The sequence below is a fragment of the Labeo rohita genome, chromosome 21 (assembly GCF_022985175.1).
Source record: "Labeo rohita strain BAU-BD-2019 chromosome 21, IGBB_LRoh.1.0, whole genome shotgun sequence".
NCBI lineage: Eukaryota > Metazoa > Chordata > Actinopteri > Cypriniformes > Cyprinidae > Labeo > Labeo rohita.
In genome coordinates this window covers 16,880,450-16,902,501 of record NC_066889.1, presented here as the reverse complement: position 1 = coordinate 16,902,501, position 22,052 = coordinate 16,880,450, and the positions used below count along the sequence as shown (strand labels likewise).

The 22,052-nt window shown below is 35.2% G+C and overlaps 3 protein-coding genes across 3 annotated transcripts; 1 reads left to right on the top strand and 2 right to left on the bottom strand.

Annotated features, from left to right (window-relative positions):
• The first annotated feature begins 3,065 nt into the window (after positions 1–3,065).
• On the top strand, positions 3,066–11,465 carry LOC127153023 (sialidase-3). Its single transcript, XM_051093953.1, has 3 exons — positions 3,066–3,162; positions 6,980–7,231; positions 7,366–11,465. The coding sequence occupies exons 2-3, from the start codon at positions 6,995–6,997 to the stop codon at positions 8,302–8,304; spliced, it is 1,176 nt and encodes a 391-aa protein (XP_050949910.1). The 5' UTR covers positions 3,066–3,162; positions 6,980–6,994; the 3' UTR covers positions 8,305–11,465.
• A 1,382-nt stretch (positions 11,466–12,847) lies between these two features.
• wdr73 (WD repeat domain 73) lies at positions 12,848–15,107 on the bottom strand. Its single transcript, XM_051093954.1, has 8 exons — positions 14,927–15,107; positions 14,716–14,783; positions 14,542–14,627; positions 14,380–14,468; positions 14,105–14,172; positions 13,837–13,998; positions 13,387–13,752; positions 12,848–13,232 (listed from the first exon to the last, which is right to left on the bottom strand). The coding sequence occupies exons 1-8, from the start codon at positions 14,977–14,979 to the stop codon at positions 12,994–12,996; spliced, it is 1,131 nt and encodes a 376-aa protein (XP_050949911.1). The 5' UTR covers positions 14,980–15,107; the 3' UTR covers positions 12,848–12,993.
• A 1,897-nt stretch (positions 15,108–17,004) lies between these two features.
• Positions 17,005–17,883, bottom strand: defbl2 (defensin, beta-like 2). Its single transcript, XM_051093955.1, has 3 exons — positions 17,814–17,883; positions 17,383–17,500; positions 17,005–17,282 (listed from the first exon to the last, which is right to left on the bottom strand). Exons 1-3 carry the CDS (start codon positions 17,869–17,871, stop codon positions 17,261–17,263), a joined length of 198 nt encoding a protein of 65 aa, XP_050949912.1. The 5' UTR covers positions 17,872–17,883; the 3' UTR covers positions 17,005–17,260.
• Between the last annotated feature and the right edge of the window lie 4,169 nt (positions 17,884–22,052).

Below are 22,052 nucleotides of genomic sequence, written 5' to 3'. Positions count from 1 at the left end.
TCTCTTTCGAGAACTGACTCCTGAGACATTTCATGGATAGAGGCATTCTGAGCTACGAAAGATTTCTATATTGTTTTTAACACAAATACATGGGTATTTTTAAGTCATATATTTATCATACAAAATCAATCAGGCCAATTCATGAGTGGTTTATTATCATCATGCTGCAAGATATGGTCAAACATGACATGATGTGATTCAATCATTTGTCCATGACTAGAAGGTCATAGTGATGTAATTTTGGTTAAATCTCAAAGGACAAGATCCTTAAGAGAATTTTTCCTCAGTTCTCTCTCAATAGTGGAATTTCAATGCACATATATTAGCATTATCTGATTTGTTCTTGAATGGCTGAATGGTACCCTCCAATTAACAATTCTAGGTTCAATTTGATAAACCTGACAGGCAACTTGAGTAAATACTCAGGCACAGAAACCCTGATGCTGAGATGGAAAGATGCTAAATATGACAAATGGCCAAAGGTGGTAATAGTTGGAAAAGGTAAAAGCACATGCAATTAGAATTGGTAAAGAACATGTCTTTCACAATGAGTTTTTGGAAATTCAAATTGTACCAAATCACAGGGTGAAACATAAAGAATCATGTAAAGTGATTGCAACTGAATGTTGTTTATACATCTTAGATAATACCAGAAAAGCAGTCTAAGTTTTATCTGAAGTTTTGCAAGCAAGTAGCTAAACTTGATTAAGGATTATGGTCCTTAACATGTGGGACACATGGTTTGGATTAATATTGGGACACTTTTAAAAGCTTTAGTCACAATTTGAAGAGTGTCAATCATCTTAATCTTGTACATTTCCATAAGAGTGTTGATTTGCTTTATCAGATTACAGTTTACTGTTGTACGACAATGGTCAGAGACACAATCTCCCTTAACCGACGCTGGTATGCGGTATGACAGAAGTGACCTGTTCTGTAGAAGGGAAGAGTATGGCCTGATCACCCAAACTTTTCAAAGTATGTTTTGATAAAGATTATGAAAGTTTGCTTGCAATAATTAATTTATGTTGTCATATATGATTAAGAGGGGGGAATGAAGGATCTGACGATCCTCAAATGCAAACTGTGTGTGTTTTGCCTCAGAGCAACCATACATTTGTGTTGTGTTTTGCTTTCTTTTTATATATTCTTAATTTATTCTTTATTCATTTATTCATAGAATCATTAATCATTTCATCATTTTATTATTCCGTTTAATCATATAATCATTTATAATAATCATTATAATCATTTATATATTAATTTTATTGATTCATTAATTGATTAGTAATTCATATTATATTATAGTTGTTTTTTTATATATTTTTTCCATTGTTGTTTAGTCTTATGACTGTGTAGCTTCAAGGGCTGTTTGGCTTCATGAATAAGAGATACAAGGGAATGTTTATAGAAACTCAAGGTTTATGGGATGTTGTTGTGAATCAGTTTGGGATAACAGTACTTGTTGAATTTGTGTTCTCCAGACGAAGTCTGAGCACTGAGACATACGCAACTAAGAATATTCAATAAACTCTGCTCCTTTTTATCATCATTACTTCGCCTCCTGCTTCTGCTCTTTTCTGGCTTCCATCGGTCAACTTCCTAACTGACAGAAACCTGCTGTTAGTGGGGTTGGGGTAACTACAGCTTGCTGACTAGTTGTTCTGTTACCGGAAAGACTGATATTTTCTGACAGGATCTGGTGTCCGGGCTGGATCCTAATTGTCTGGCGTGGGGACCTGATCTAACACTGACCATGATATTATTGTGCTTGATTGGCCAGCCAACATGCCTGACCTGAATCCTATATGGAATCTATGGGATATTTTCAAGAGAAAGATGAGAAACAGTCGATCCAACAATACAGACGAGCTGAAGTCACAGTAGTGCCTCAGCAGTGCCACAGGCATTACTTCCACGCCACACCTCACTGATGCTGTCATTTGTGCTAAAGGAGCCCCCACCAAGTACTGAGTGCATAAATGAACACACTTTAAAGAACCTGAACCTTTTCTGTTTTGCAAATAAATTTTTTTTTTTTTTATTTATTTATTTTTTTTTTTGGTTAATCTTAGGAAATCTTCAAAATATTTTGCTTTACAAGTAATAATTCTAGAATATAAGTTTCAGTTTTTAAAATAAGTTACAGAAAATGAACTTTTTCCACGATATTTCTAATTTTCTAATTTTTTTAGATGCACCTGTATATTAGGGATGGAACGATATTATCAATATCGTGGTCAGTATTGGGGGTAGTGCATTACAAGTTACATAATCAGATTACTTTTCCAAGTAACTAGTAAAGTAACACATTACTTTTTCATTTAATTTTTCAACTCAAACATCAGAGTTACTCTTTTAAATAAGTAACATAAGTTACTTTATTTTCCCATTTATTGACTGACAGCTCTCCTGTCCCCATGTTAAGAGAAATTAGGAATAAATAAAAACAGTTTGCATATTCCTCAACATGAATAAAAATAGTGAAATGCAAATTCAGAAAGTGACATTGGGGAAGTGTTAAAAATTTGATAGCAAATTCTAGTATTATAGTAGCATTTCAAAATGTATAGAGGTTTGTGTGACGAGTAACATTAGTAACATTTAGTGTTTTTAATGTTCTGTTTTATTGTCACTTTGTCTTTTGTCACATGGGTGCCACGTTTTAGTTCTAATTTTAAAGTTCTAAAGGTGTATCTCCTGACAAACAAATGCCATTTTAATGTGTTTATTTTAAAAAGAAAAACACATCAAGATTTTCACACACCATAGCTCATGCATGCACATGTGGAGAAGACATCCTTTATAGTTGTGTTTGATGTCACTGAGAGCCATTTGAAAGCAAATTGAATTTATTAAAGATAAAGTGTTAGTTTGATTACAAACTAAATTAAATGTCATTTAGTTTGTATTTTTACAGTAACGTTTGTGAATGTACTGTGTTATACAAAACAATTGGTAAAAAAAAAAAGTAGGCAAGTAGTAAAAAAAAAAGTGCTGAGATGACCAAATTTGGAAAAATTCCTGTGTCGCTATAAATAATACTGTACATAAGTGGGAGCACAGCATGAGTGGGTTAGACTACGAGGGGCTTGTGTAGTTTCAGTTGTGACGGACTTTCTGAGTGACTCAGCTATTGCTGCTGCATGAAAGATCATTTCTGTGAGTATGACTTTTTGTACTTTACTGGAGAATTATCAGTTCTTTATTTGTATTGTATGTTAGCCTACATGTGCTGTCATGTTGTCCAGTCAAAAGCAAAAATTATTTAATAAGGCAAAATTGTTAAGCAAAATTGTAAAAGCAAAAGCTTTTATAGTCAGTATAGGTGGTCGACAGTTCCTCACAAATATTCCCCAAAGTTCAGATTCTTCAACTTGCGCGAATCACGCGTTGCGCCCGTCAAACGCCCGAAACGCTCAATTCGCGCCGCGTCATTCGCGGATCTCTATCGCGTCTTTGCATTGACTTAACATGTAAATTACTTGCGCTTAACGCTTCATTAGCGTCTGGTGTGAACGCACCTTGATGGTCGTTTTAGAATACATGTGGAAGCATGGCGTTATTTTAATGACAAATGTCGAGAGCGCATTATTGTAGCGCGAAAGTACATTAATACAATGCGCGAGCGCGAATCTTTCCGCTCGCACGCGGATTTCCCTTGCTCTCGCACAAAACCGGACGCGCGCTCTCAGATTCACGCTGCTCTCGCCCAGAGATATTGCGCGCACTTAAATCGTGTCTCTCCTCTTTCAAAGTGTGCGTGTGCGCGCTCAAACTGTGTCCTATTGCAAATCTCTCCGTGCTTACTCGCTAGAATTTTTTTTTTTTTTTTTTTTGATGCATTTGCAAACAATGCAATTACCTTTAACTGTTATATAACGTTATATTCACTGTTTTAGAGAAGAGTTTAATGGCTTTTCATAAAAAACAAATAACTTAAATCAGAACACTGAATTAAAAAACATATTGTGCTATGATGATATCTTTCATCATTTACATCTATTTTTGCATTTGATGTTGATGTGATAGGAATTGTTACTTATTATTGCCAACATACCAACTGAGAATTTATTGCATTTTTTTTCATAAATCTGACACATGACATAACAGTGATCTTTTATTTGAAGTCTTTAGAGCCACATGATATGATTGATGTTGCTTTTAGATAAATCGCTCAGAGGGTTTTGACCAACCAGTTGGACAGAGGTTATTTATATATAAACAAATCACCCAATTTCTAATGGTCATTCGATTACCATTGCTAAATATTATTAAACTGGAAATGAATTAAAGATCCATCTTTGTACATATATAAAAGAGATAGTAAAACGAAGTACAATAACCAGTGTACGTTAAAACATAAATACAACAATAAAAGAATAAAGGAAAGGCACTTTTTTTAAAAAGTGCATAATGATAACCATTGAAAAACGTTAATCCAGGTGCGAAAAGAATTATTTTCTAGCGAGTGAGCACGGAGAGATTTGCAAGTGCATAGGACACAGTTTGAGCGCGCACACGCAGTTTCAGAGAGAGGAGAGACACGTTTTAAGTGCGCGCAATCTCTCTGGGCGAGAGCAGCGTGAATCTGAGAGCGCGCGTCCGGTTTTGTGCTTGGCCCACTCTGGCCCCACACTACAGGGCATTGAAATCGCTTTTGCACTGTTTACTTTTACTTTTGCTTTCGTGATTAACGCACACTCTATGTAAAGGATGTTTGTCATTGAGCACAAGATTGAGCAGCAAATCCATGGTCTGTCAGTCATTTCTCCTTTTTTTATTTTATGAATGAGCGATTTAGATTTTTAGACCCCTACTCCCAAACCTACCCATTTTATAGCAAATATGCATTTTTATCAATAAGCGAATTAGATTTTTAGCCCCTAAGCCTATCCCCAAACCTAAACCTAGCTAATATAACCGGATATAAGATGTAGCTGACCAACATATGCAGGGAAATGACTATTTATATAGCATAAAAATATTTCTCTAGTCGCTAATCCCACTCCTGCCTCAAAACCTAACAATAACTCTCTCTGTACAGTAATAAAGAAAAACATGACAGACAGATTGCAATCACAATCATTTATTTATTGCAAAAATGTCAAAAGCAGTACCAAAAGATGTCCAAATGACGTTGCGTTGCAGCCGCAATCTTCAACCCTGCAAAAATTAAATATGTTAAATAAAACAAACATCCTTTATGTATTTAATCCCATTTTATTAACCATTGTCTTTGCTGCTGACCTTCAATGATGCAATTCACCCATACTAATAAGCAAAAATTACTTTAGATAAACTAACATATGTGCTTCATTTTTTTATAGCTGAAGAGTGATCTCCTGCATAAATGTACTTTTCTTTCAGCCTGAGGTGAATTAATTTCACTTTTGGTGTTAAAGGGCTTTTACATTAGAATTGTTTTATATTAAAAACAAAGAAGCAAGTCCTACCCAAATTTAAAAAGTAATGCAAAAGTAACGCAAAAGTAATGTAACGCATTACTTTCCATAAAAAGTAACAAAGCAACGTAATTAGTTACTTTTTCAGGGAGTAATGCAAAATTGTAATGCATTACTTTTTAAAAGTAACTTTCCCCAACACTGATCACGGTAAACAAAGTCAATATTACATGAATGGTTAAACAATTGCGGAAATGTTATTTATTTTAAGGGTTTAAAGTGTGAATACGGCAGTATTGCACGTTTTAGTGTCTGGAAAAACGTAAGTAAATGTACGTCTTATACATACAAAAATACATACGAATTATCATGAGATCACGCTGGTACAGATGCTCTCAGTTTAGAATTGTAGCATATGTTTTCCAACTGAACTAAATTATTTTTATTTCTATAAAAATGCTAAACGTCAGTGAAGGCTGTGCAGCGGTGGTCAAGTAATGTAATCAGTGTATGAGCATACACTCTGTAACACCAACTACCCCAGGTTAAAAAATGTGTAGTTCCATAATGTATAGTGCTCTATTTTCACACACTAATTTTGTAATTAATATACTAAAAGTATTCTTTAGTAAGAACATCTATAGTGTACTCAGCTCTGCTATTTTGAGACACTATTAATAGGCCCTATGAACTAAAATGTGCTGGTAACAAACAAATAATGTATGTATTTACTACTACCCACCTACCCAATTACTATGTGCATATTATATATAACTGTGATGTTCTACAAAACAACAAGCATTACAACACTTTTTTTCTTACTGCTTAAAATTAGATCAATTACTGTGAAATTTGTTTTCTCTCAGGTACATTACCAGTGTTAGCTTCATGGTGAATACTTTTAATCACTCTTCTCAACATAGTCCATAGTTAAAACAAAAAATTATATTAACTTTATCAATCTTTATCTTATTAAAGATAAAGATTCTTCTTTATCTTCACCAGCTAAACTTTTATTTATGAACCCTTTGACAGAAAATATATAGCTAACATTCCTCCTTCTTGAAAAAGGTTGGTAACCATGTCAGATCTAATGTTGCAGTTATTTCAACATTGTAGCATAACCTACATTAATTATTAACAATGTCATCGAGGTTGTCTGGTTTAAATATCTGAAAACGATTAACAGTTGAAAAGCTTTCTTAGAAATTTAGAAGTGGAATCAAAAAAGTAATCAAATGTAATCAGTTACTTTACTTTTATAAAGTAATTGAAATGGTCTATTACATTTTAAATAGGATAACTTGTAATCTGTAACCTATTACATTTCCAAAGTAACCTTCCCAGCACTGGTGTTGATGGACTTTCTGAGAGACTCAGCTGTTGCTGCTGCAGGAAATATCTTATAGTTTACTGGAGAATAATCAGTAGACTTTTATTTTAGTTGTCAAATTCCACTTGATTTGAGGTGATAGTTGGTATCTCAAGCAATCTCATTCATACATTTTAAAAAGTGGCTGAAGTATATAAAAGTATACTGTTACTGATAATTCTACTATTTTTTCTATTTATAGGGCTAAAATTTAACAATGGGTAACAATACACCTTCAAGAGGCATTCCACTCAATGACAAAACAACATTATTCAGACAGGAGCAAGCACTTAATAAAATGCAGGTGACATACAGAATTCCAGCTCTCATCTATATCCATGACAATCAAACTTATCTTGCCTTTGCTGAAAAGCGTAAAACGCCAAAGGACACAGATGCAGAAGTGCTTGTGATGAGAACAGGATTGTGGGAGGATGGCAACAAAAAAGTTAAGGTACTAGACATGTATTCACTAAAATAATGAAATATTCATAACTGACAGTTATTTCATAGATTCTTTACACAATCTGGTATTCATTAGTTAATATATATATACACACTGTCATGATGTCATGATTTTTATTTCAGTGGGTCAGTGGTCATCAGGTACTCACTTTAGCTTGTCTACCAAACCACCGCAGCATGAATCCATGTCCGGTCTATGAGAGAGAATCCAAGACCCTCTTTTTATTTTTCATTTGTGTTCCCTTTGGGGTCTCTGAAAGTGATCAAATAAAGGCAAAAAAGAACCAGGCACGACTTTGTTACATAACCAGTCAGGACACCGGTAAGACCTGGAGTGTTGTTACAGACCTGAAAGATGTGATCAGTGAGCAGGAGAACAACTGGGCCACCTTTGGTATTGGACCAGGACATGGTGTTCAAATGAAAAGTGGAAGACTCATTATCCCAGCATATGTGTATTACATTAACTCGGACAGAAAGAAGCCCACATCATATGCATTCACATTTTACAGTGATGATAAAGGAAGTACTTGGAATGTAGGAGAACATATAGAAGGCGAGTCAAATGAATGTCAGATGGCTGAGATCATAGATGACAGTGGTCGCAGTACACTGTACTGCAATGCTCGTAGTAAATCTGGCCACAGAGTTGAAGCTCTAAGCAGCAATAGTGGAACAACTTTTGACAAACCTTCAGATGCTCCGAAGCTGATAGAGACAAGTGACGGTTGCCAAGGAAGTGTGCTGAATATTCACCACCCTGATAAGGGTACATGGCTTCTTTATTCTCATCCAACCGATAAAAATGACAGAAAGAATCTCGGAATCTATGTGAATAAATCACCATTGGATCTTACGCAATGGAACTTGAACGACAAAATTAATGATGGTCCAAGTGGATACTCAGATCTGGCGGAGTGTGCCAAAACAGAGTACATTGCCTGTCTCATGGAATGTGGGGATAAAACAGAAAATGAAGAGATAGCCTTCAAGTTGATCAAAATTAACGATGGTGTGGATTCTGCTCAGATGGACTTTCGGCTCTCGGTTGGAAATGCATAAATGTATTAAATCAAATAGGAAATTGTCAAAACCAATCAAGCAATGCTTTCGTTCTTATAAGTGTATGCAAGTGATTCTGAAATATCCCCATTTACCTAAATTATTAAATATGTAGGAAACAGTAAACATTTTCATTAGTTTAGCTATATTTTACTGGTAACATTACATGGACATTAGATAAACATATGTAAAAAAAAAAAAAAATTACATTCACTGATGTTGAAAACTGTTTCTGTAAATTTTTATATGGAAACTGGAATCTAATTAATCTGAATAGACTCATACACAGAGTGCAGTGTGCGATGTGTGGTGTGCATTTTCAGTTCCACTGCTCAAGTTTTTCAATGCAAAAATGAGTTCTGTGCGAATGGGTTCTTAGTCCTGGGGCCAGTTGCATAAACACAGTCACTATGTTAAGAACCAATATTTGTGACACTTGTCTAAGCAGTTTATGCAACCGGCACCTGTTGTCAGAAGTGCGTTGCCTTGGAGTATGTCAGAAATAGAATGGGCTGCACTCTAGAGAGCATCAAAGACAGCTCTTTTTTTGTTTGTTTGTTTGTTTTAACACGAAACTCGCATCCTGTTTAGAAAAGGTATTAGGTTAGGATGACTTTGACAGTGCGGCACCAGGCGTGACGCAATTGATTTTTTATAGTTTCAGCCTGAGGCAGTTATCATTTTCACATCCTGCGCCCCTGGTGAAAAAACCAGCATATGCTGGTAGGTATGTTTTGATGCTGGTTTAAGCTGGTCCTTAGCTAGTTTATGCTGGTCCTTGCTGGTTTAAGCTGGTCCTTTGCTGGTTTATGGTCTTTGACCAGCAACATGACCAGCATAAACCAGCAAAGGACCAGCTTAAACCAGCATCAAAACATACCTAACCAGCATCCCAGCATCAAAACATACCTACCAGCATATGCTGGTTTTTTCACCAGGGGCCACGTTGTTTAAATACGAAATGTAATATGAAATGCAGTTGCGCCCATGGGTGTGTTGGTCTGAAAACGAGGTGTGCATTGCTGGTGCATTGCTATTTTGAGCCAACTGAAATAGACTGCGCCATTGACCAACTAAAACTTGGTCTAAAGTCAATGGCGCTATATTTTTCTTTTTATTTAAAGAGCGTGTTAGTAATATGTGTTTCATTGTATTCTATACTACTAATAGAATGGATGGGTAACACTGTTACAGTTGTGAACACAACAAATCCGGCTTGAACAACGGTAAACAACTTGTGTAACTTAGAATTCAGTTCATGCCACAACAACAACCATCCCGACATCCTTTCTCTTTTTTCTTTCCCAAAATAAGTTAACAACATGACAATTTGATCACTTAGAAATGCAATGCAAGACAGCATGCATACATTTACATTTACTGTGTATTAACTAAAAATTCCACAAGTTCTTATTGTCTTAACATTAACTGTAGTTTCAGCAAGTTTTCAATTTGTCCCTGTTGTGTGAACTACCTTTGGTTGGCATGGGCATCAGAGTTCTAGTTCTCCTACTGAACAACCTCTGCGCTGGGCTTGCTTTGATCCCTTGTGATGTTGTGTTTCTCTGATCAAGCATGGCAAGGTAAGGATCCTTCCCATCAGCTTTTGCCTTTTTCAGCAGTCTTTTTGCAGTATTTACTGCTGATTCCGCCATCCCGTTGCTCTGTGGGTAGCCTAGCGACGATGTCTTGTGTTTAAATTCCCACTGTCTACTCAACCTTTTGAAATCTTCTGATATGTACTGTGGGCCGTTATCCGAGACAACAACATCTGGGATGCCGTGTCTCGCAAAATGGGCTTTCAACTTATGGATGACAGTGGTTGATTTTGTGTCAGGTAAATAGCCAAGCTCCCAGAAATTAGAGAGGTAGTCAACGGTGATTAGGTAGTTTCTATTGTCTAAATTGAATATGTCGGTTCCTCTTAAAGGGAATGGGAGATGAGACTCTGATTGGTTTAATGCACATTACGCCCAAAACCCACCCATGACTCATTAAGAGAATAGGGACAACCATGTGCCGGCCGCGCTGACCGTTTTTCCCGTCTTTAAAATAGCAAAAGTGGATTCGGACACGCCCTAAATGCACCTGCGGCGCACGCTTTAGACTATGCGCTTAGATTGCCAAAATAGGGCCCCTAGTGCAGAAGTTTAAATTTTGAGGTAGAAAAAATTATTATTATTTTATAATATTTATTATTATTTCATTTTAATTTAAAATACAGAATCCATGAAGGTTCCACACAGAGGTATGCTAAACAAAATTAATGTCATACTGTTACTGAATTTAAAGAATTATAAAAAATATGCATTCTTTTTGATGATCTGTAAACCATATTCTAGTGCTCATATAGTTATTGACAAGCCACAGCTTGAATTTTACAGTGCAAGGACAGGAAGTGTTGGTTTCTCATGAGGTATGTGTTGTAGCCGACCATATCCAATAGTCAGTACAAACCTGTTCCCACCCAAAGAAAGTATTTGATGATAACAAACCTTGGAGGTCTTGCCTGAAGTTCAGGAATGCAGAGGCTTCACCCTTCTTCCTCCCCAAAATTATAGTATTGTGTGTAGAACTTTTTCTAAACATGTATTCTTACATATTAAGGTTTTAAAGTTGTATTATGTGCCTTTTTAAAGTGTTTTTCAATGTGATTTACTGTATATTAAGAATTTTTTATGTGCTCCTTCACATCCAAACTTATTTTCTTGTCTTTGTTTTTTTTTTTTTTTCCTGATAGCAATAACTATTGATCAAATTCTGTTCAATTTCCCTACAAAGATAAAACTATATACTGGGGAAGTGTTTAAAATGTGCTAGCAAATTTTACTAATATGCTGTATGCTGCACATTTCAAAATCTATAGAGGTTTCTAATGTTACTACCAAGGTATATATTAACGTTACTTGCATTTAGTGTTTGTAATTTTGTATTTTGTTGTTAAACTTTTGTCACAGAAACACTGAATGACCAAAGATGTCTCTTGCGCAAGCACTAAATAATATCATAATTACTTCTACATGTTTATTATGGACATGTTATTTTATACACGGATGCCACGTTTTAGTTACAATTTGTAAAGTTCTATCATAACATATCATGACTGATGTTTCAGAAGGTGTATGTACTGACAAACAGATGGCATTCTAATTCGTTTTTTTATATATAAAAAAAAAAACTGCATCAAAATTTTTACACGCCATCGCTCATGCTTTCACATGGAGAAAACATCCCTTATAGTTGTGTTTGATGTCACTGAGAGCCATTTGAAGGCAAATTTGAATTATTAAAGATAAAGTGTTGAGTATTTGAGTTTGATTACAAACTAAAAAGAAATGTCATTTAGTTTGTATTTTTACAGTAATTTTGTGATTGTATTGTGTGTAATTCGGAAAATTCCCTGTGTCGCTATAAATAATACTAGACATAAGGGGAGCATAGCATGAGTGGGTTAGACTACGAGGGGCTTGTGTAGTGTCAGGGGCTTGTGTAGTCTCAAAAAGTCAGTGGACTTTTTGAGATTCAAAAAAGTTGATTCAGCTGATGCTGCTGCATGAAAGATCATTTCTGTGAGAATTTTTGTACTTCACTGGAGAATTATCAGCTCTTTATTTGTATTGTATGTTAGCCTATATGCTGTCATGTTGTCCAGTCCAAAATCATTAAATAAGGCTAAATTGTTAAGCAAAATTGTAAAAGCAAAAGCTTTTTATAGTCAATATAGGTGGTCGACAGTTCCTGTCAAATAATAATAATAGAGGGCCATGTTGTCACAACACTCACTGTATAGTTGAACCTTGCCTAATTAGTGTGGTATTGTCGTGTTATTACCCAACAACTACAGCAAAAGTGTTGTGTTTTATAAAACAGATATAATATAGATGTCTTATCCAATGGATCAATTTAGGGAGCAGAGGGAAAGAAAATCTCAGCAGATGTGCTTAGAGAAAATGTAGAGACAAGAACAGGATGTTGTATATGTATTTTCAATATACCAACTACGACAGACAACAGTTCTGTTGTTCCCTATAGGAATGTCCTCCTTTGTCCTGAATACCTCCTCTTCCTGACAGAAGGACTTAGTAAACAGGAAAGGCTGCAATATTTTGATAAATTAATAGGTGGTGAAGCTACATACGAGCCGTATTAATTAGGATATTAGCCTATTATTTAACCTACCTGACCGGAAATGATAAGACCAATCTTGTCAAGATTCTTGCCTTGGAAATCCTGGTTCAGTTTGGCCAACCTCAAATGCCTTTTGTTGCTCAGACAGTTATTTCCACTCGTCTCTTTGATTTGTTATAACACTTTTGGCAGTCTTTAGTACTCCAAATGTTCTTCCCTGTCCGACTGATTAGTACAGTCCAAAATATGACAATAATTGAACATTTTAGCAGCAATAATCAGCTAAATTTCTGAGTTCTGTTAGGTTTAGTGGCAATGTTTACGTTCAGTGCTGCCAATATGGCAGATTGATGACGCGTCGTAAAAACACACTATAATTTGTTAAAGGCACTGTCAAAATTCAAAGACAATAATGTATTTTTTTAAATTGTTTAATATAACTTACTGAGTTCACAAACATTGTACTCTGCCTGCAAATTATTATGCAAATATGTTATAAATGAATAAAGGATATGCTTGTATCATTACACAATACTTCGGTCTCTTTTATAAACATCAACATCATCTGTCAGTGATTTTATCCACCCAGTCCCATACATGTAGAGATCCATCCGTAGCTGCTGAGAGAAGAGTTTTTGGTCGTGATTGATGCCAAGAATGGGTGGTAACAACAGGAGGGAAATCGCAATGTTTTCCTTCATGTGACATTTCATGACCTCGGTGTGAAAAAACTGGCTGGGGGCTCTGACCCTCTGTACTCCAATCCATTGTGTCGTAAATGTGCACTGTTCCATCAAAGCCTTCCAAATTTGAGAAAAAAAATGATTGGTGAGTAACCGCAATTCTTCACATGAACATTAAGAAATATGAACAATATTTTGTATCTAACAACCTTACAAAACTAAGTTTTTACTTTATTTGAGAAGGGGAAAAACGTAAGCATTGTTTACTTACCTGACACAGACAGACATCTGTCAAGAACAGGAGCCCAAGAAATGTTCAGGAAGTCATTGTTTGATGCACTGTGTTGGACTTTTATTTGGGTTTGACAAAACATACTCTGTAAATCTCTTAGGTCAGACAGCAGAATGTGACCGGAGGATGAGAGTCTGGCTACAGTACAGGAAGCTTCTGACTGGATGCGGTCACTCCTCAACCCAAACGACCAGTGCAAACCACTCTTACTCTCTTCCAGAGGATAATGACAAGTCGAGGGAGCTCTTGTGTCACCCATGAGCAGAGTGCCATTGCTCGTACAAATGAGAAACACACAAGCGTTCACAAACTGTAAGCCACTCACTGAATCTGAGGACTCTTTTGCTGTAAAAAGACAAATAAGTAATATGTAATCAGCTGTGCTAATAAAGCAGTTAAAAATAAAAAATAAACAAGTTTTGATATTACCTACTGTATGCAGAACCCGCCCTGTTGCTATCTCTGTCAGCTCAACGTCACTTATACAAGAACCATGAAGAACCGCCGGTTCGTCTGTCAATCCAGGTGCTATTTTACTGCCTGTTGCTGATTTGCTCTTGAGGTTTATGACTCCAGTCCTTTTTATAACATCTGTTGAAAAATCATGTAAGATACTACATGAAATGTTTGTAGGATATTAGTTTAATTTCTCACTGTTAATTCTATTCATAATGAACTACACAGATGTTAATCCTACCACTATCATCGCCCCCAATATCCCAAATCTGCAACGTCGAACTAGAACTTCCACTAGTCACCGCACACCTGTAAAGAACCATACATCATCAAATAATCATATAATCATGCAAACAGGCCTCTAATATTTTTAAAACTGAAAAGAACTGAATATTTCTTAATATCTTGCTGTTGTTAATGTTGATTTGTTACAATAGAAAAGTCACTGTATTATCAAAAATCCCACTAGCACATGAGATTTCACTTCTTAACATATCAAGATATCGTAGTTTGTACCTTGTTCCAGGGATATGTATCAAATTCTCAACAGGTTCCTCTGAAAACCCACCATGCTGTACTTTGAAGTCTCTTTCTGCACAAAGACCCTAAAGTTGGAATCAATGAGCAGTTAATTAAATGAATTGCACATTCAAAATACATACTAGTTTATCCATTCACCTGGTTTTCTCCTGCATATAACTTAAGAGGAAGAAGTAACTCTAAGATTTCACTTCTTGCTCCAGTGTATCCTGCAACACAAATATCTGGAATACATAATAAAAAACAGCCTTTTTAGAATTTAATGCATTCTTTAATGGATTCAAACTTTTCGCGAATTCACAGAAGCTTTACTTTTGTCTCCCGTCCACTCTATTACTTTTGTCGGATGCTCGAGTTGAAATAAGTGCAGGTCTTTGTATCTGAAATCAGAAATACGCAAAATTACTGTACAATTAAACACGCCCCTGGTGTTCAAGAAAATGCTGTCTAGGTAGGAAACACAGTAAGTGTTAAAACACAACCACTATTACAGGCGATCAAATGCAACTGCTGTCAGACTCACGCGTTCAGAGACTCCATAAACCAGTCATCAGATTCATCAGAGGATATGTCCATTGCGAATAACTGTACACTTATTTATTAAATAAATACAAAACCTCACTCCTCCATAAGTTTATTCATCAGCAGATGTTTAAAATCGGTTAATATTTCCGGGACATGTTCTTCTGTGCTCCTGATGTGTTTTTAAAAGTACAAAGTTCCGTTGTCGCCATCTGCCGGCACAAGGATGATATTTCGCAAGTGACGTTTAAGAATTGTATGTTTTTACAAATTTATTTTTCATAAAATAAACTAAAATAAAATAAAATAAAATAAAATCTTCCGGTGAATATTATCCTGTCATATTATTACATTATCATAAACACATTGGTTTGTTGTGCAAATATTTTTACCATTTACTGCACTTTATTTGTCTGTTTATTTACCCACACAAGTGCTGATGAATTGGAGGTCTCTCTCTCTCTCACACACACACACACACACACAAAAAAAACAAGCGCTGCCTTGATGCATTTCCGTTTGGGGTCTCCATAGAAATCCATGTTAAAATGGGTTAAAGAAGATCGACTGAATTAATTAAACTGAAACTTTTTCAAAATAACTAAATAATGTGACCCTAGACCAGAAAACCAGTCTTAAGTAGCACAGGTATATTTGTAGCAATAACCCAAAATACACTTTATGGGTCAAATTTATCGATTTTTCTTTTATGCAAAAAATCATAAACAATATCACTTAACTGAACTAAACTTCCATATATTGGTGATTATTGCTGATGAAAATGGTAAGTTATTGTCATATTTTGGGCTGTACTAATCGGTCGGACCGGGAAAAGCATTTGGAGTGCTATAGAAAGTTATAAAAAATCAACGAGAAGAGTGCAAAAAAGAGTGCACAAAAAGCATTCGTGGTTGGCCAAACTGAACCAGGATTTCCAGGGCAAGAATCTTAAAAACATTCGTGTTTGTTCTTATCATTTCCAGTCAGGTAGGTGGAATATTAGGCTAATATCTTAATTAATACTGCTTGCACCCTATATTGCACCCTTTCCTGCTTATACTAACTCCTTCTCTATATAATTTAGCAGCTTCCACACATTTTTTCCGTGGTTTAGATAGCTGAAATGAGCAGAACAACGTATTCAGTAGTAACCATGCAATCCATGCTGTTGTTTACATCCGAGTATCGCCAATATGGCCATGCATCCAGGTAACTGACCAAATTGTGATGTAAATGCAAACCCTCTATTGCACACTATAAAGAGATTTATTAAAAGAGTTTATTTTGACCCTTTAACTCTGCATGAACAGCAAATAATGCCATAAAATCACATAAGGAATGACTACTGACTGAAATAGAAACCATCCAGAAATTGTAATGGTTTCCACTACTAATACCATGACAAACACTACGAACCATCAACTTTTAACCATTAATGCTATTAAAAATACTTTTCTTTTGTGTGTTTTGAGACATATTCCATTAGGATTTAGTGGTTTTAACAAGCCACCAATAGAAGGTGATCATTTACCAGCAGAAACCCACAGGGTCCATTAAAGTTTCTATTAAAATCAATACCAAGTCCCTTTATAACCAGTAAAACCATTACAAATTTTGTGATGGTGTTTATTGTTTTTTTCCCAGCAGGGAAATCATAGATTCTGGTTTATTGTGTCTTATAAAGAAACAAAGTAGATAAGCAAAACAGAAAATCTCTGGATAGTGAATGAGTATTGTATAAAAGCAGCATTCCACAACAGCTATTTGGGTCAGAGCCTTCATTGAACGTGTTATTGTCCAGTGGGTGTACAATGCAGAGCAAAGCCAGCTCCACTTAAACCAGACCATCCTTTGACTTTCATAAACACTGACTGAATAGAGTTAAATGTTGGAAATGTGTGGCATGCCTCTCTTGAAAAACAAGCATGTATTAATTGTAATCCAGGATTTGTGGTGGTGACATGCTTTAGCTCTCCCATCCGCTTTACTCAGTTTGTGATCTGCCTCCCTTATGTTGTATGCTAAAATACCATCCCCATGTGTAACTGCAACATTCCACAGTTCATTACTTCAGCTGCTTTTTATTTTGAGATTCTCACACACTTCAGATAAACACTTTTTCTTTTCAAACAAGAACTATTTTTACAAGAACATTATTTTCACATCTAGAAAATCGTTAAATGTCAAAAGTCTAATTATTATGAATTACTGATGTGATGATAATTAAAGGTTTTCATTTGCTTCATATCAGCACTGAAATCAAAATAAATGTCATTCTTCTGAGGATGAAGTTTGTAAATCAATCAGCAGCTGAGGCCTGCTAAGACTTTTTCTGCTAAACCCGCACTGCACAGCATCTGAAAATGATGAACAAACCATTGTTAAGACTTACGACCTTTACATTTCTGTTTAATACATTTTGAAGTATTATATATATGCCACTATATATCAACACACCTGTATCTGCGTGGACAGCCATGGTGACCCACAATGTATTCCTGATCAAAACAGAAGCGACGGCAGAGTCCTCCATAACCACATGTCCAATTCTGAATCTGCACTTCAGCATAATGCACTGAGACAAAATAATATCCAAAATTATCTACGTACTGTTGTGCATGTATATGTTGAATTGAAATGTTCATCTTTGCACACAAGCTTTAATGCTATTGGTCAAAACAAACAAATAGCCTACAGTTATATTGGACAATAGTCAGATGAATTTACTTGTTTCAAATACTTAAGCAACACATTCACAAATGAATTTAGAAACATTACTGAATGTGTAAATTCAGTCTGTTTTCTAAATTAAAAAATTGCATTCATCACTTCCACAAACACACATATACAGTATAAACACTCCATCCATGCAGTAAAAAATCTCCTACCATTCCCTGCAAAAAGTGCAAGCAATGCAACAAACAGAATCATGCCAAGTTTCTCCATAGTTTTACAGTCTCATCCTTTCAGGCTGTGTTGATGGCAGCGCTAAAGTTTCATTTATACAACATTGAGGCAAAGGGGAGGAGTCCAGGGGACTGGTTGAATTACAGCTATACACTTTCTAGAAGAGGTGTCTTCAAATTAGAAAAAAACAGATTCTGGAAAGCAGCTCACTTTAAGATTTAACAGGGAGTCATTTTAATCGGAGGTTTATAGCATCTAAAAATACATTTTAAAAAATGCAGTGTCGTTTCAAACTCTTTTTAATATATTCCCACCTATAATAGAGAACATTCTCACTCAGAACATTGGCTAATACTCTGGCAGGTTTCACTTAAAGTTATGAACAAGTGGATCTGGTAACATTAATAATATATTCTTTTAGAGTTACCTGGTCTTTAATACTGGTAGTACAATTATTTATTTATACATTTCTGAAGCACTTTAGTTGGACATTCATCTCACTTGGACACTTTATAAAATGTAACTACACTGTCATTTAAACGTTTAGGATCAATAAGAGTTTTATTTTAAAGATGTCTTTCTTGCTAAGGCTGTGTTTATTTGATTAAAAATACAGAAAAAACTGTAATATTGTGAAATAATATTGCAATTTAAAATATTGATAAGTAGAATTTATTTCTTTGATGCAAAGCTGAATTTTCAGCATCATTACTCCATCACTGTAAAAAACAATTTGTTGAGTCAACTTAAAATAATTTGTAACCTGGCGGTCTTAAAATTTTAAGTTCAGTCAACTAAAGTAAGTTTAGTCAACTTGAAATGTTAAGTTGTACTAAGTAACAACTTAGATATTTGTGTTTGCTAAACTTAACAGAAAAGTAACCCAGCTGCCTTAAAATTTCAAGTTGATTCAACTCAAATATCTAAGTTGTAATATATATATATATATATATATACTAACAAATTGTGTTTTTTATTTTTTACAGTGCAGTCTTCAGTGTCACATGATCCTTCAAAAATCATTCTGATATGCTGACTTATTATCAATGTTAGAAACATTGTGCTGCTTTATGAATAAAATGATAAATAAAACGATAAAAACAGCATTTATTTAGAATATAAATCTTTTGTAACAATAAATTTTTCTTAAATTATTTTGAAATAAATTAATACTTTTATCAAGGATGTGTTAAACTGATAAAAAGTGATAGTAAAGACTTATATTGTTAGAAAAGATTTCTATTTTGAACAAAATGCTGTTATTTTTAATTTTTTATTCATCAAAGCATCTCTAAATTATCACAGGTTTCAAAAAAAATAATAAGCAGCACAGCTGCTTCATTGATAATAAATCAGCATATTACAATGGTTTCTAAAAGATCATCATTTTCAGCTTGCATCACAAAAATAAATTATATATAACGGATACAGAACATTCAGGGAACATTAAAAAGTCATGTTAATGTTCGCAAAAAATATCAAATGGAATGTTCCCTTGCATTACCAAAAATATATATAAAAAATAATTCAGAAATAACATCTTCATTACTTAATTGAAACGTTACGTTCTTAAACATGTTTATGTTACTGGGTGAGGAAAATTATTAACAAATCATAGTGAGTACATTATTATATGGAACTGCAATCTGATAGCCTTTCTAAATATTCTGGTGTATAATATTTTGCGACCATATTCATTCTGACAGTATAACTTGTTCTTATATGATGGATCTAATATAAGGTGAAATATGAAAATATAGATGAACGAACTATTTTCACTGCAGAAACTGTTACATTTCCCAAACGATTACAAAGAAATGGGAAATAACACATTGACTTCATTGTGAAATTTTCCAGCAGATGTCGCTGTAGCATTAAAAGCCAAAGAAGCAAATATCCTTCAATGTCACTAAATTATGAATACGGCTGAATTAATTTTCTTTCTCTAAATTCACTTTATGTCTCAGTATGTTTCATAAAATCATTCCTTTATTGGAATACAAATTCCTTGAGTGCAGAATATGTTCCTTAATAAAGCTGTATTGATATATTTTAAATCTAATCTTAGCACACCTTCCATTTCTTTTTCTGCAGGAATTTCAGTTAGCTTCCTTGAAATGTTCATGATAGTAATCAAACAGTCTTATCTCTTATTAAAGCAGATTATTCACGATTCATGCTTCAGTGGAATGAGGGTAAAACCACATATCCTTTAGTAGACAGAGCGCAGCTTGAATTGTACAAAGCGAGTTAAGTTGGTAAAAACGAGTGAAAATGGGTCACGGCATTATTAGCCTTTTTCTAATGTGCGTCATCTAATGCATCACAAGGCCATTATGGAAGGGCCGAATACAAAAACATTCACCCTGGAAACAGGAAGGAACATTAGAGAGATTTAAAATTAATGTCGCTGTATCGTTTCTAAGGGCTGAAACCCAGATTCAGGTACTGGTTTAAAACTTCTCTGTGGTGCACATGCATGTGGTAGGCTACAGTGGTTTCTGACTTCGCCTTAGTGCTGTGGAAAATTATACATAATACAGATAATTATGCTATGTGACAGGCTTTTAAGCTGTCTGTTTCTGCAAATGGTCACATTTCCCTGTGTTTTCAGTCCACCTTTATTTCACATGGGAGAAACCATGGCGACTGGAGCTCCCACATTCTGCCTGACATAAAAGAAACAAAAAATGGAGCCAGTGGCTCCCTGATATACCGTGGTGAAGGTTGAAGTGCCTCGTGACAATGAGAGCACGACTGACCTTGCTTTTAAACTTGAAACCCCCCTCTAATCTGTGGGTAGATGCTGAGAACGGTGTCATGCAAATGAGGGCATTTAAATGACATGGTAATTCACAAAAACCAAAAACACAAAAGAGAGCTTTTCTGCAAATGTCACAAGGATACCATAAAGTGAAAAGAAATCACGATGAATTTGAAAAGGATTGTTGTCATTGCGTACTTTGACAAGATGTTGGATGATGAACCCGTAGGGAGACTGAGGCGACTGTTTGTTCACACATACGAAGCCACATTTGAAAGGAAACATCCCTCCTGTCAGTCATGCTGTAGGCTAATTATGACTGTATGAAAAGATGTAACAGAGTTGTTTGTCGTATATTGTAGTTTTGGCTAGAGCTTTATTCCTACAGCAGTTTTTTGATGTCAAAACAATAATGAATGGGTTACAGTTCAAAGTTCTCACAAAACATACTTTTATGCAACGCACAATAACAAAATGGCTCTAACCCCTGGTGAAAAAACCAGCATATGCTGGTAGGTATGTTTTGATGCTGGTTTAAGCTGGTCCTTTGCTGGTTTTTGCTGGTCATGTTGCTGGTCAAGGACCAGCATGAACCAGCAAAGGGCCAGCATAAACCAGCTTAAACCAGCATCAAAACATACCTACCAGCATATGCTGGTTTTTTTCCACCAGAGTACTGCTTAACGTAAGATTGTGGGGATGTGAAAACATGTTATGAATATCAAAATTGACCAGTGCCTGAAAACAAAACAACAACAAACAGTGGTTTGGGGAGAAAAGGACGAGAGCGAGGGTGTACAATTGTCATGTAAAACTAAATTATGTCTTTCTTTATGAAGAAAAAAGGATAGCATTTGACATTTGTGGACTTTAATTATGTGGCAGAACTACAAGATTGACTGGATTGGAATGAGGAATCTGGAACCTGTTGAAAAAAACAGCATATGCTGTAGGTAGGTTTTGATGCTGGTTTAAGCTGGTCCTTTGCTGGTTTATGCTGGTCCTTAGCTGGTTTATGCTGGTCCTTGATCAGCAACATGACCAGCTAAGAACCAGCTTAAACCAGCATCAAAACCTACCTAACCAGCATCCCAGCATCAAAACCTATCTACCAGCATATACTGTTTTTTTCAACAGGGACGTCAGTGGAGGAATGCAGCACAGGCCTTTTTTTTACGACGTGCTTACATCTGTTTACATTAACCCTGGGTTACTGTGGTTTAACCTAAGGTAAAGGTAAGTTTTAGACCCGTTTTTCACTTTCGGAATGCAGAACATAAAAATAATTTATTAATCCAGGCAGTAAGACAAGACATTATTATCTTAAAAATCAGTGGGTATTAACAAGACGGCTTTTTCTTTTAGCTGGGTCATAAATGCAAATTGCTAAATTTCCACATTTGAATTTTGCATGGTTGCATCGATCCTTGCTATGTTATGTAATTTAAAATGCAAA

Coding starts and splice junctions, on each gene's coding strand:
- LOC127153023 (XM_051093953.1), top strand. CDS start 6,995: ATGGGTAACAATACACCTTCAAGAGGCATTCCACTCAATGACAAAACA. Junction 7,232..7,365: donor ATGGCAACAAAAAAGTTAAG/GTACTAGACATG, acceptor TTTTTATTTCAG/TGGGTCAGTGGTCATCAGGT.
- wdr73 (XM_051093954.1), bottom strand. CDS start 14,979: ATGGACATATCCTCTGATGAATCTGATGACTGGTTTATGGAGTCTCTG. Junction 14,784..14,926: donor TTTATGGAGTCTCTGAACGC/GTGAGTCTGACA, acceptor TTCTGATTTCAG/ATACAAAGACCTGCACTTAT. Junction 14,173..14,379: donor ATACATATCCCTGGAACAAG/GTACAAACTACG, acceptor GGTTCTTTACAG/GTGTGCGGTGACTAGTGGAA.
- defbl2 (XM_051093955.1), bottom strand. CDS start 17,871: ATGGAGAAACTTGGCATGATTCTGTTTGTTGCATTGCTTGCACTTTTT. Junction 17,501..17,813: donor TGCACTTTTTGCAGGGAATG/GTAGGAGATTTT, acceptor ATTTTGTCTCAG/TGCATTATGCTGAAGTGCAG. Junction 17,283..17,382: donor GGCTGTCCACGCAGATACAG/GTGTGTTGATAT, acceptor CATCATTTTCAG/ATGCTGTGCAGTGCGGGTTT.